The following is a 14,778-nucleotide window of genomic DNA, read 5'->3' on the forward strand; positions in this document are numbered from 1 at the left end:
ATCATAAAGTCTCTTTAAGTTTTTGGATCTTTTGTGGGCAATCATAGGTGTGCTTTGGCATCCCGAGATGTCTTGTACTAGATGCCAGTGTTTAAAGATGATCTTTTTAATTTCAGATGTGTATTGTGTTAGGCCAGATCATGAAATATGGACTCTGAGTTGGTGAACGCTGAGCTGAGATTGGTTTATTGACTGTGACATATATTGATTCTTTTTAACTGTTATAACTGTTTTAATTGCTGTTTTCGTTTATCTGTATTATTGTGTAGGCATCAAATTGTGCCTTTTTGTAAGCCGCCCTGAGTCCCTCCTCGGGGGTTGAGAAGGGCGGGGTAGAAGTACACGAAATAAATAAATAAATAAAATCATGCGGATGTTTTGCTTCCTAGGGCGTTGCTGCAGTAGCTCATTCCTGTTAATGGAGTTAGCCTTGCTGATGGCTGTGTTAAGTATCCTATTGGGGTATTCTCGCTCTCTGAGTTGTTTTTTCAGGATACCTGTTGAAGGGTCAAAATCGTTTTGAGTGCTAGAATTACGTGTCAGTCTTAAAAGCTGTATGGTAAATTGGATTTCAGTGAATGGTGGTGAAAACTAAAAAAATTATGAAGGATTGAATTACGATATATTGGCATGACCACTAGACCCCTGAAAATCAGAATAAGTGAACATTGCTCTTGAATAAGGAATGGGTCCACTGGCTCTTGGTTATATGTACATTTTCAAGAAAAAGCACACACATAACATAGCTTTACGTTTTGTACTTTAGAGAAAGTATCGCTGAATCCTAATGCAGATGTCAAAAGATGCCATTTGCAGAGAGACAATTTGGATTTTCAAACTACACACACTTTTCCCTCAAGGGCTTAATGATAGAATTGATGACGCTTGAGAGCTCTACTACTGTGAATTTTGAGGTCTTTTCAACATAGTAATACAGCATGAGGTAACCTACTCTGAGGCAGAATTTTGCGAGTCATGCACATACATTGTTGTTTTGTTGGTTGTTGCCATAGATATCTGTGCATTACACACTTTAGCTGATCAAGCCCTAAATGGTTCTGGCCCAGGCTCCTTGTCCGAACGTATTGCCCCCTGTTAACCAGCATGGAGACTAAGATCATCTGGGGAGGCCCTGCGCTCAGTCCTGCCAGCCTCACAAGCATGTCTAGCGGGGACGAGAGACAGGGCCTTCTCTGTGATGGCCCCTCAGCTGTGGAATTGAACCAAACTTGGCACACATTTCTCCCATGACAAACAGAAAATACTGGAAGGGTTTGGTGGGCAGTGTCCCTGGGTTTTGGAGTTGTAGTTCACCTACATCCAGAGAGAGCAGCATGACAGATCTGGACCAAACTTGGCATGAATACTCAATATGCCCAAATGTGAACGCTGGTGTAGTTTGGACAAAATTGAATATTGACATTTGGGAGTTCTAGTTGCTGGTATATATAGTTCAACTCCAATCACAGAGCATTCTGAACCCCACCAACGATGGAACTGGGCCAGACTTTCCACACGGGGCTCCCATGACCAACAGAAAATATTGGAAGGGTTTGGTAGGCATTGACCTTGTGTTTGGGAGCTGTAGTTCACCTACACCCAGAGAGCACTGTGGACTCAAACAATGATGGATCTGGGCCAAACTCTACACGAATACTCAATGTGCCCAAATGTGAGCGCTGGTGGAGTTTGTAGAAAATGGAATCTTGACATTTGGGAGTTGTAGTTGCTGGGATTTATAGTTCACCTCCAATCACAGAACATTCTGAACCCCACCAACGATGGAATTGGGGCAAACCTCCCACACAGAACCCCCATGACCACCAGAGTGGGCCACAGCAAGGCGTGGCAGGGGAAGCCCCCCTTGCCTGGTTTCCAAGAGACCCCTCCACCCCTGGGGATGCCTGCTGGAGTGTGAACTTCCTGACTGTGAGAGCCGTTGAGCAGTGGAACTCTCTGCCCTGGAAGGAGTGTGGTGGAGGCTCCTTCTTTGGAGGCTTTGAAGCAGAGGCTGGATGGCCATCTGTCAGGGGTGCTTTGAGTGCAATGTTCCTGCTTCTTGGCAGAATGGGGTTGGACTGGATGATGGCCCAGGAGGTCTCTTCCAACTCCTTGATTCTATGTTCAGCAGTGGAACTCTCTGCCTTCCCCGGAGGGAGTGTGGTGGAGGCTCCTTCTTTGGAAGCTTTGAAACAGAGGCTGGATGGCCATCTGTCGGGGGTGATTTGAATGCAACATTCCTGCTTCTTGGCAGAATGGGGTTGGACTGGAGGATGGCCCAGGAGGTCTCTTCCAACTCTTCTAGGATTCTAAGATTATCTGAGCGAAAGGACGAGTTACTCTACGAGGGGTCAAAGCAGAAGGACGCGGGGAAGCCAAATGGAAGGGTCTCATTCCCAGGATCAAGAGCGAAAGAGAAATAGAGGGAGTTGAATAAGACTCTTCTCAGGACTGAACCAGTGTCGTCAACACAGCCAAAGTGCTTAACTGTTCCTGGGTGTGTGTGTGTGTATTGGGGGGTAGGGTTGTGGTGGTGGTGGTGGTGGGGGGATTGGGGAAAATACTGGTACTTTTAATGTTGCTGAGCTTGTTGACCAAAAGGTCGCAGGTTCGATTCCAGGGAGTGGCATGAGCTTCCGCTGTCAGCCCTAGCTTCTGCCAACCTTGTGGTTGTTGTTCATTCGTTCAGTTGTCTCCGACTCTTCGTGACCTCATGGACCAGCCCACACCAGAGCTCCCTGTCAGCCGTCACCACCCCCAGCTCCTTCAAGGTCAGTCCAGTCCCTTCAAGGATGCCATCTATCCATCTTGCCCTTGGTCGGCCCCTCTTCCTTTTGCCTTCCACTTTCCCCAGCATCATTCCCTTCTCTAAGCTTTCCTGTCTTGTCATGATGTGTCAGCCCTCACCACCCCCAGATCATTCAAGGTCAGTCCAGTCACTTCAAGGATGCCATTCATCCATCTTGCCCTTAGTCGGCCCCTCTTCCTTTTCCCTTCCCAGCATAATTGTCTTCTCTAAGCTTTGCTGTCTCCTCATGATGTGGCCAAAGTACTGCCAACCTAGCAGTTCGAAAACATGCAAATGTGAGTAGATCAATAGGTACGGCTCCGGCGGGAAGGTAACAGTGCTTCATGCAGTCCTGCCAGTGGCCACCTGACCTTGGAGGTGTCTACGGACAACGCAGGCTCTTCAGCTTAGAAATGGAGATGAGCACCAGAGTCCCAGAGTCGGACACGACTGGACTTAATGTCAGGGGACAACCTTTACCTTTACCTATGTTTCTATGTATTACACAATTAAAAAACTTTTTTAAAAAGGGAAAACGAGAGAGTGGAAATGGTAGATTTCCCAATCTCAAAAAATAAATAAAGTTACTGATTTACTTTTTAAATAAAAGATGCGGGCGAAATGTCAGGAGAGAATGCTGCTCCTAACGAGACAGTAAAAATGGTAGATTTCCCAATCTCAAAAAATAAATAACGTTATTGATTTACTTTTTAAATAAAAGATGCGGGCGAAACGTCAGGAGAGAATGCTGCTCCTAACGAAACAGTAAAAATGGTGGATTTCCCAATCTCAAAAAATAAATAAAGTTACTGATTTACTTTAAAAAAAAAAATAGATGTGGGCAAAACGTCAGGAGAGAATGCTGCTCCTAACGAGACAGTAAAAATGGTGGATTTCCCAATCTCAAAAAATAAATAAAAGAAGATGCGGGCGAAACGTCAGGAGAGAATGCTGCTCCTAACGAGACAGTAAAAATGGTAGATTTCCCAATCTCAATAAATAAATAAAGTTACTGATTTACTTTAAAAAAAAAATAGATGTGGGCAAAACGTCAGGAGAGAATGCTGCTCCTGGAAGGTGGCCAGGCAGCCCTGCGGAAGAAGAAGGCTCCCCGGCGCCACCCAGCCTGAGTTCCGGCCAAGAAAGCCTTCCAGAAGACCCTGAACAATCTAAGCGAGCACCTGCTGCTGGGCGGGCCTCTGCTAGGAGGGCTCTGGTCGTGCGGCCGAAGGAAGGAAGGCCCCACCCTCCCTCCTTCCCTCCTTCCAGCTGGGGCGTCCAGAGGGGGAGGGGCCAATCGGGGAGCGGCTCCCCCCCATCAAAGCAACCGTGCCCCGCCCCCCCTGCTCCCTCCCTCTCTCTCTCTCTCTCTCTCTCTGTCTCTGTCTCTGTCTTCTTTCCTGTGAACTTCGGAAGGGAGAGGAGTGAGTCCCAGGTGAGTGTGGGGGGGGGGGGAGGAGTTCTCTTTGGGGTCACGAGGGAGGGAGGGGGGATGAAGAAGGGGGGGGAGACTGAGGCCGGGAGCGGGGAGGGGCGCTGGGCTCGGCAGTCGAGGTGGGGGGGCAGGGGGGAGGGAAGGCAGGCAGGGGGGCCGAGGGGGCAATCCCCGAAGTTGGGGGGGGGGGAGAGAGGTCAGCCTGGCTGCTGCTGGGGGTCCCCGCCCACACTCTCCTGGCCGAAGCTGGGATCATAGAATCAAAGAGTTGGAAGAGACCTCGTGGCCATCCAGTCCAACCCCTCTCCCCCCCCCCCAACTTGGCCCGCGCCAGCCTAACGCCCCCCCCCACTGCCCCCTCCCCGCCCGGGCCCCCCTCCCCCCCCCTCTCTCTGCCATTCTTTGGATCCTGTGCCCGGCGGGGGTGGGGGAGGGGTGGGGAGGGGGTGACTATTGTGTCTATTGCTCATGCCAGGGGGGGCAACCAGACCCTTGTATTGCATTCCTAACAGAACAAAACAAACAAACAAAACACAAAGTTTGCAAGCTTGGAAGTGGATGAAATGCCTGGGTTGTTGTAGATTTTCCCAGGCTATAGGGCCATGTTCTAGAAGCATTCTCTCCTGACGTTTCGCCTGCATCTATGGCAAGCATCCTCAGAGGGAGTGAGGTCTGTTGGAAGTAGGAAAATGGGTTTATCTATCTGTGGAATGATGTCCAGGGTGGGACAGAGGACTCTTGTCTGCTGGAGCTAGGTGGGAATGTTTCAACTGACCACCTTGATTAGCATATAATGGCCTGACAGTGCCTGGGGCCTTCTTTTGTTGAGAGGTGATTAGATGTCCTTGTAGGTTTTTCCGGGCTGTATGGCCATGTTCTAGAGGCATTCTCTCCTGACGTTTCGCCTGCATCTATGGCAAGCATCCTCAGAGGTAGTGAGGTCTGTTGGAATTAGGACAATGGGTTTATATATCTCTGTGGAATGATGTCCAAGGTGGGACAAAGGACTCTTGTCTGCTGGAGCTAGGTGGGAATGTTTCAACTGACCACCTTGATTAGCATATAATGGCCTGACAGTGCCTGGAGCAAACCTTTGTTGAGAGGTGATTATATGTCCTTGTTGTAGGTTTTTCCGGGCTGTATGGCCATGGTCGAGAGGCATTTTCTCCTGACGTTTCGCCTGCATCTCTGGCAAGCATCCTCAGAGGGAGAGAGGTCTGTTGGAAGTAGGAAAAGGGGTTTATATATCTGTGGAATGATGTACAGGATGGGACAAAGGACTCTTGTCTGCTGGAGCTAGGTGGGAATGTTTCAACTGACCACCTTGATTAGCATATAATGGCCTGACAGTGCCTGGGGCTTTCTTTTGTTGAGAGGTGATTAAATGCAATATAATGAGATTAAATGCAATATAATGAGATTAAATGCAATATAATGAGATTTCAGCTTCCAAAACAACAATTTCTATGGGTTATTGTAGGTTTTTTCGGGCTATATGGCCATGTTCTAGAGGCATTCTCTCCTGACGTTTCGCCTGCATCTATGGCAAGCATCCTCAGAGGGAGTGAGATCTGTTGGAAGTAGGAAAACGGGTTTATATATTTGTGGAATGATGTCCAGGGTGGACAAAGGACTCTTGTCTGCTGATTCAATGCCCTTTGACGGGTCCCTGTCCCCTTGGAGTGCCTCTGGGGTGTCCGCAAGGAGGAGGGGGTCCTCCCTGGTGCATCACGCGGGGGGGGGGGGCTGAGGGGGGGCATGGCAGCAGGGGGAGGGGGGGGTGACTGGCAGGTGGAAGCCCCCCCCTCCCCCCTCCCTCCTTATCATTGTGCAAATAATGGAGAGCGCAGCGGATCGACTTGGCCCGGGGTCAACATGAAGGCAAGCCGGGGGAGGGGAAGGGGAGGGAGGAAGAGGGGGGGTGGCGGCACGGACGAGGAAGACCCCCCCCTTGGCTGACTCCCCCTTCTGCGCCCAAAGGAACTCGGCAGGAAGGTTTCCTCAACACGGGAATGGGGGGGGGGGGGGGAAGGGATCCTGTGCCAGGTTGTCATCCTCCTGGTTGAAGGCGGGGGGGGGGGGGGAGGGAGGGAGGGTGTGATTGACAGCTGGAAGCGGACTGGAAGCGGGGGGGGGGGATCTCATCTTAGTGGGCCTGGCATGGGGTGTGCCCCCCCTGGCCGCTGCACACCTGGCCCACCTGCTGGGCTCTCAGGAGAGGCCCCTCCCTCCCTCCCTCCCTCCCTGCCTGCCTGGCTCTGGCGGCGCATTTCACCTGGTGTTAGGTAATGGAGGGTTGAAGGACTGCAAGGTGGGGCACCCTGTCACTCAGGCCCCTCGCCAGGAGTTTGATTGGGGGGTGGGGGTGGGGGTGGGGGTGCTTTCTTTCTGCTTGTGAGTAAACAGTATTTCTTGCTCTTTCTTTGCCAGTGTTGATGTGGAGAGGGCCTGGTTTGCCCACTCGGGAACATGTAACATATCATTGCCCTTCTTTAGGGGTCTCTTTCAAATCTATGATACTATGTGTGAGTGAGAGAGAATAATTTCTATCTATCTATATTTATGACTGGATGGCTCTCTGCCAGGAGGGCTTTGATTACGTTTTCTTGCCCTGGTGAAGAGAGTTGGACTGGATGGCCTTAAGCATTTCCTGCTGGTCAGGGGGGTTCTCTGTGGGAAGTCTGCCCCATTTCTGACGTTTGTGGGTTTCAGAATGCCCTTTAACTGTAGTGAACTATAAATCCCAGTGACTACAACTCCCAAATGTCAAGGTCTATTTCCCTTAAACTCCATCTGTGTTCATATTTGGGCATATGGAATATTCGTGCCAAGTTTGGTCCAGATCCATCATTGTTTGAGTCCACGGTGCTCTCTGGATGCAGCTGAACTACAACTCCAAAGCTCATCAGACCCTTCCAGTATATTCTGCTGGTCATCCAAGTTCTGTGTGCCAAGTTTGGCCCAATTCCATCATTGGTGGAGTTCAGAATACTCTTTGATTGTAGGTAAACTATATATCCCAGCAACGACAATTCCCAAATGACAAAAATCAATGTTTTTGAGTGGACATAAATTGGACTGTTAGGTGCCTTGTGTCCAAATTTGGTGTCAATTCCCCCTGTGGTTTTTGAGTTCTGATGGGAGCACGAACTAACATTACATTTTTATTTATATAGATGGGGAGCAGATTGTGATATGAATAAACATAACAATTTAAAGCGGGGGTCCTCAAACTAAGGCCTGGGGGCCAGATGCACCCCTCCAAGGTCATTTACCCGGCCCTCGCTCAGGGTCAACCTCAGTCTAAAATGACTTGAAAGCACACAACAACAATAACAATCCTATCTCATGAGCCAAAAGCAGGTCCACACTTCCCATTGAAATATGAATAAAATAGTTCTTCATTTTAATTATTGTATTGCATTTAAGTGTTTTCTTGAACTCCAAATAAGAGATGTGCAGCGTGCAGAGGAATTCATTCATGGTTTTTTTCAAATTATAATCCGGCCCTCCAACAATTTGACAGACTGGCCCTCTGTTTACAAAGTTTGAGGACCCTTGGTCTGTATTTTCCGTAATTCTATGCAGAATAAGTCCCTCCAGAACTTTGTAGAGGTGGCACAACAGAGAGATTGGTCTGTAGCTTTTTGGGTCATTGCGGTCTTTGCCTGGCTTCAAGATGGCGATGACTCTTGCTTTCCTCCAGATTTTGGGGATCTGACAGGATGCAGTGCAGTTGTTCATCAGCTCCAGCAGCCAGCGCCTTGCTTTTGGACCAAAGTTCTTGATTTGTTCCATCCGTAGATCATCCAGGCCAGCTGCTTTGCCATTCTTACATTTGTTAAGAGCCATGTCCAATTCAGTAGATGTAAAGGGTTCATGGAGGTTGTTGTTCTCAGTCTCTGGTTGCCTGGCTATTGGTTTCTTTCCTACTTTGGTGGCAAGGTTGGGTTTTCCGTTCTTCAAGAGCTGGTAATAGCACCATGATATCTCGGATTAATAATTGCCATCCGTATCCGTGCCCTGCTCACCCTGCCAGCTCAATCGATCTCTTGAGCAATGATTAACCAATTTGCCCCAAGGAAATGGGAAATCAATGTTTCCATTTGATGTTGGATGTTTTGCCTTATGCTGTGCTTTTTATTTAATTTGAGTTTGTTAAGTTATACGTCATATTTATATGTTGGGTTGTATAAATTGTGTTAGCATGGAGGTATTGTTGTTGTATTCAGGCACTGAATGTTTGCCTTTTATGTTTGGAATCCACCCTGAGTCTCTTTGGGGAGACAGAGAGGAATAGAAATCAAGTTTTCATAGAATTATAGAATCATAGAATCAAAGAGTTGGAAGAGACCTCCTGGGCCATAATCCAGTCCAACCCCATTCTGCCAAGAAGCAGGAATATTGCATTCAAAGCACCCCTGACAGATGGCCATCCAGCCTCTGCTTAAAAGCTTCCAAGGAAGGAGCCTCCACCACACTCCCTCCGGGGCAGAGAGTTCCACTGCTGAACGGCTCTCACAGTCAGGAAGCTCTTCCTAATGTTCAGATGGAATCTCCTCTCTTGTAGTTTGAAGCCATTGTTCCGCATCCTAGTCTCCAAGGAAGCAGAAATCAAGCTTGCTCCCTCCTCCTCCCTCTGGCTTCCTCTCACATATTTATACATGGCCCTCATCATATCTCCTCTGAGCCTTCTCTTCTTCAGGCTAAACATGCCCAGTTCCCTAAGCCGCTCCTCATAGGGCTTGTTCTCCAGACCCTTGATCATTTGAGTCGCCCTCTTTCTCTGGACACATTCCAGCTTGTCAATATCTCTCTTCAATTGTGGTGCCCAGAATTGGACACAATATTCCAGATGTGGTCTAACCAAAGCAGAATAGAGGGGTAGCATTACTTCCTTAGATCTAGACACTATGCTCCTCTTGATGCAGGCCAAAATCCCATTGGCTTTTTTTGCCGCCACATCACATTCCTGGCTCATGTTTAACTTCCTGTCCACGAGGACTCCAAGATCTTTTTCACACGTCCTGTTCTCGAGCCAGGCATTGTCCCCCATTCTGTCTCTTTGCATTTCATTTTTCCTGCCAAAGTGGAGTATCTTGCATTTGTCACTGTTGAACTTCATTTTGTTGGTTTTGGCCCGTCATCTCTCTAATCTGTCAAGATTGTTTTGAATCCTGCTCCTGTCCTCTGGAGTATTGGCTATCCCTCCCAATTTGGTGTCATCTGCAAACTTGATGATCCTGCCTGTCACTCAACCCCCTTGCTGGGGTCCTCCTCCTCCTCCAAGATTCCCTTCTAGGGTAACTCCTCTAAACCCACTCTCCGCTGCTCCCTGGAAAGATACTGGTATTCCAGCTTCTATCCCTCCTCCTATTTGGAAGGACAGCTGTTGTGACATAGTCTCCGTAGCAGTCAGTTTCTCCCCTAGAAAGAAAAGTGTTGGTGGGAAAAGGTCAGTAGTGTCTTAATGTCAGACTGTAGGATCTACATAGCAATATTAAATAACCACTCACAAGCCGTTTGGCTTTGAAATGGATATATAGCTTGTATCTCTGCAGCAAAGAAAGACACTATGGACTTTTTCCCACCGCCACTTCCTTTTACACACCTTTGCTGCCCATCTCCCCCTCTTCTCAGTGTCCTTATTAGACCTTGTTGCTTCACAAGTTCCAATATAAGGTTTCCAGCACCCTCTGCTGCCTTCAAAATGTCACAGAGAGAGAATTGATTCAGCCAGGATGATTCAGTCAGGATGTCATGGAGGGAATTTGTGATGTCTTCATGCCATCAGAAATTGACCCTTGACAATCCCATCCTGGGGCTGAGCCAAGGGAATGAATCACCCCAAGGGGATTTCGTTCAGCAGAGACTCGCGTGAACATCTCAACCAAGCCTCAATGTGGTTTTGAATTAGGTGACTGGAAAGGCAAAGGCTTGGTTAGCTGCAGGAAAATATAGAAAATTTTGTGGCAGCGTGCATCTAGTTTGAGTTGCTCAGAAAGTAAACCTGGGACCCATTATGTATGTGCTTGAGGCCCCAGCGTCTGCATTTCTTGGTATTTCCATTCCCAACGTGACCCATGAAGGGGAAGGGGGAAATCTTGGAGGTAGAGAAGGTCTCTGGCTTCCACCCTTGATCTTTCTCTTCTTTCTTCACCAGGGAAGTGAGGACTCTTTGGAGCGACCTCTTGGATGCAGTATGGAAACCAATAACACAGGGAGAAGACATCCTCTCGAGGCGATGATCTTGCTGAATTCTTGGCTTCACTTACAGATAACAAAGGAATAAAGAAGAGTCAAGTCTCTGTATTTAAAGGAAACACCCATATCATTCTTGACATGGAGGAAAAAGTGTCTAAATGCCTGGAGTGTGGAAAGAGCTTCACTCAGAGGGATCATCTGCAGGAACATGTAACGACTCACACTGGGGAGAAACCCTATAAATGCCTGGAGTGTGGACAGAGCTTCGCTCATTCAGTTCTGCATTCACATCAGACCCACACTGGGGAGAAACCCTATACATGCCTGGAATGCGGACAGAGCTTTGCTCAGATTTCAGGTCTACGTAAACATCAAAGGATTCACACTGGGGAGAAACCTTATAAATGCCTGGAATGTGGTCAAAGCTTCACTCAGAGTTCTCATCTACGTACACATCAAAGGATTCACACTGGGGAGAAACCCTATACATGCCTGGAATGTGGTCAGAGCTTTACTCATAATTCAAATCTACGTAAACATCAAAGGATTCACACAGGAGAGAAACCCTATACATGCCTGGAATGTGGACAGAGCTTTGCTCAGATTTCAGGTCTACGTACACATCAAATAACTCACACTGGGGAGAAACATTATAAATGCCTGGAATGTGGTCAGAGCTTTACTCAGAGTTCAAATCTACGTACACATCAAAGGATTCACACTGGGGAGAAACTCTATAAATGCCAGGAATGTGGTCAGAGCTTCACTCATAATTCAAATCTACGTACACATCAAAGGATTCACACAGGGGAGAAACCCTATAAATGCCTGGAGTGTGGACAGAGCTTCACTCAGCATTCTCATCTAAATAATCATGAAAGGACACACACTGGGGGAAAACCTTATGAATGCTTAGAGTGTGGACAGAGCTTCACTCAGAGTTCATATCTACGTACGCATCAAAGGATTCACACTGGAGAGAAACCCTATAAATGCCTGGAATGTGGACAGAGGTTCACTCAGCATTCTCATCTAAATAATCATGAAAGGACCCATACTGGGGAAAAACCTTATGAATGCATAGAGTGTGGGCAGAGCTTCACTCAGAGTACATCACTACGTTCACATGAACGCACTCACGCTGGGGAGCAACCCTATAAATGCCTGGAGTGTGGACAGAGCTTCACTCGTAGTTCACATCTACGTTCACATGAAAGGACACATAGTGGGGAGAAACCTTATAAATGCCTGGAATGTGGACAGAGGTTCACTCAGAGTTCAAGTTTACGTACACATCAAAGGATTCACACTGGAGAGAAACCCTATCAATGCCTGGAATGTGGACAGAGGTTCACTCAGAGTTCTCATCTAAATAAACATGAAAGGACCCACACTGGGGGAAAAACCTTATGAATGCTTGGAGTGTGGACAGAGCTTCACTCAGAGTAGACCACTACGTTCACATGAAAGCACTCACCCTGGAGAGCAACCCTATAAATGCCTGGAGTGTGGACAGAGCTTCACCCGTAGTTCACCTCTACATAAACATTCAAGAACTGACTCAGGGGAGAAACCATATATAGACATAGGGTTTTAATATTTGTATGTTTTAAGTTGTATTGCAACGCTGTTAATTTGTGAGCCGCTTTGAGTGTCCAAATGGAGAGAAAAAGCGGGATATGAATAAATATAACGAGAACCCCCCCCCCCCCCGCCATGCAGGAAAAGCACAATCCAAGTATCCCTGAGGGATGGCATGTGGAAAGAGCGTCCCTGAGAGTTGACATCTACATAGACCTAAATTCCCATTGGAGGGAACTGTGGTCATCAATCCCAGAGAGTCTACGACAGCGCTTACAACCATTGACTCCTGCACTTATTCTGATGCAAAAAGCGCCAGGATGGAAAGACATTCTGCATCCAGTTCCGGACGGATCTCACCATGCCCTGTGGAGACAGGTGCAGATCTTAGCCAACCACTTCTGGAAGAGGTGGAAGGCCGAGTATTTAAGCCAGCTTCAAATGAATGTCTTTGTCCTTTAGCAACACAAGGTTGCCCACCTTAATATTGGCAAAACCCACAGGACAATATTAAGGTGGGCAACCTTGTGTTGCTAAAGGACAAAGACTTGGCCCGCCATGCCTGGCCCATGGGCATCATACTAAAGACCTTTCCTTGCCCTGATGTAAGGTCACGAAAGTTCAATTAAAGACTTATAACAAAGACAAAATGTCTGTCCTGGACAGACCAATCAGCGATCTTGCATTGCTTGTTGAAAGTGTTTAAGATTTATACTGTTATATTGGAATGTATACAAAGGTATTTTTGTGTGTTTTTAAGTGGTAAATTTCCATATCCTGGGAAATTGAAGCGGGGAGTGTTCCGTCTTCCAGGAGCATAGTTTGCATTACCCTTTAGTTGCATGGGGTAGTGTTCTTTTACATTTCCCCAGGGTTAGAATCATAGAATCATAGAATCATAGAATCAAAGAGTTGGAAGAGACCTCATGGGCCATCCAGTCCAACCCCATTCTGCCAAGAAGCAGGAATATTGCATTCAAATCACCCCTGACAAATGGCCATCCAGCCTCTGCTTAAAAGTTTCCAAAGAAGGAGCCTCCACCACACTCCAGGGCAGAGAGTTCCACTGCTGAACGGCTCTCACAGTCAGGAAGTTCTTCCTAAGGTTCAGATGGAATCTCCTCTCTTGTAGTTTGAAGCCATTGTTCCGCGTCCTAGTCTCCAAGGAAGCAGAAAACAAGCTGGCTCCCTCCTCCTCCTCCCTGTGGCTTCCTCTCACATACTTATACATGGCTATCATATCTCCTCTCAGCCTTCTCTTCTTCAGGCTAAACATGCCCAGTTCCCTAAGCCGCTCCTCATAGGGCTTGTTTTCCAGACCCTTGATCATTTTAGTCGCCCTCCTCTGGACACATTCCAGCTTGTCAATATCTCTCTTCAATTCTGGTGCCCAGAATTGGACACAATATTCCAGGTGTGGTCTAACCAAAGCAGAATAGAGGGGTAGCATTACTTCCTTAGATCTAGACACTAGGCTCCTATTGATGCAGGCCAAAATCCCATTGGCTTTTTGGCCTGCATCAATAGGAGCATAGTGTCTAGATCTAAGGAAGTAATGCTACCCCTCTATTCTGCTTTGGTTAGTTGCATGGGATAGTGTTCTTTTACATTTCCCCAGGGTTGCTGCAGACCCAGCAGCACCCTGGAAGATAAACAGCATCAGAGGCTGGAAAGTCAGCCTGCAGGCCCTTTCTGCAGTTATTGGTTTAGAAAAGTATCTCTTTGGGTCTAGGGACCACCTTTTTCCAGGGGTTGAGATCTCCATTTTGGAATCTCCCCTGCCTCCTTCAGTAGAGAAAGAAAGCTTCAGATGTGCTGCTGGCTAGGCAGGTAACTCTGAAGAAACCATTGTAAGAACCGTTGAGTGATTGAGATTGAGATATAGATTGAGAAATAGATGGAGCAATTGAGTTATAGATAGCAATTGAGATATAGAAAAGTTATTGAATATTATTGAGCATTACTTCCTCTCCACTGTAATTCAGTTTAAGTAGCCAGACAGAGGTTAAACCAACTCATATAAGATTTTCAATACATATAATAATCTATACAGATAAGATTCATAGAAGTGTCATAAATAAATAAAATCCTTGTGTAGTTTCCTCTGTAGCTGCTCCATGTGTTTTGTCACAAACATTGACAAGGTTGTGTTCCGCACATTTGGTGAGAAGCAGGATGCCATTCGAGTTGCTGTTTCCAACCCCGTCCTTTCCTATGGTCCCTGGCCACAGGCCGAAGTCTCACCTGACTCTTGCATTGAAGTCCCCCAGGAGGAGGATTTTGTCCTCCTTAGGTATCCCCGATAGGACGGTGTCCAGCTGACAGTAGAATTTCTCCTTAATGTCTTCATCAGCATCTTGGGAGGAGGGAGCAAGCTTGTTTTCTGCTTCCCTGGAGACTAGGACGCAGAACAATGGCTTCAAACTACAGGAGAGGAGATTCCATCTGAACACGAGGAAGAACTTCCTGACTGTAAGGAGAGCCGTTCAGCAGTGGAACTCTCTGCCTTCCCCGGAGGGAGTGTGGTGGAGGCTCCTTCCTTGGAAGCTTTGAAACAGAGGCTGGCTGGCCATCTGTCGGGGGTGCTTTGAATGCAATATTCCTGCTTCTTGGCAGAAGGGGGTTGGACTGGAGGATGGCCCAGGAGTTGGTCTCTTCCAACTCTAGGATTCTAGGATTCTATGAGGAGGAGGAGAGCCCCTTGGCTAAAAGCCTCCCCGCTCAGTTCCCCCTCTCCCTCCCTCCCTGGAAGCCTTCTGTGACGCGCCCC

At 47.5% G+C, this 14,778-nt stretch overlaps 1 protein-coding gene across 1 annotated transcript; it reads left to right on the plus strand.

Annotated features, from left to right (window-relative positions):
- The first annotated feature begins 4,051 nt into the window (after positions 1-4,051).
- On the plus strand, positions 4,052-12,116 carry LOC132773572 (zinc finger protein 135-like). Its single transcript, XM_067467171.1, has 2 exons — positions 4,052-4,223; positions 10,387-12,116. Exon 2 carries the CDS (start codon positions 10,566-10,568, stop codon positions 11,838-11,840), a length of 1,275 nt encoding a protein of 424 aa, XP_067323272.1. The 5' UTR covers positions 4,052-4,223; positions 10,387-10,565; the 3' UTR covers positions 11,841-12,116.
- The last annotated feature ends 2,662 nt before the right edge of the window (positions 12,117-14,778 follow it).

Source organism: Anolis sagrei, chromosome 4 (assembly GCF_037176765.1).
Source record: "Anolis sagrei isolate rAnoSag1 chromosome 4, rAnoSag1.mat, whole genome shotgun sequence".
Taxonomy (NCBI): Eukaryota; Metazoa; Chordata; class Lepidosauria; order Squamata; family Dactyloidae; genus Anolis; species Anolis sagrei.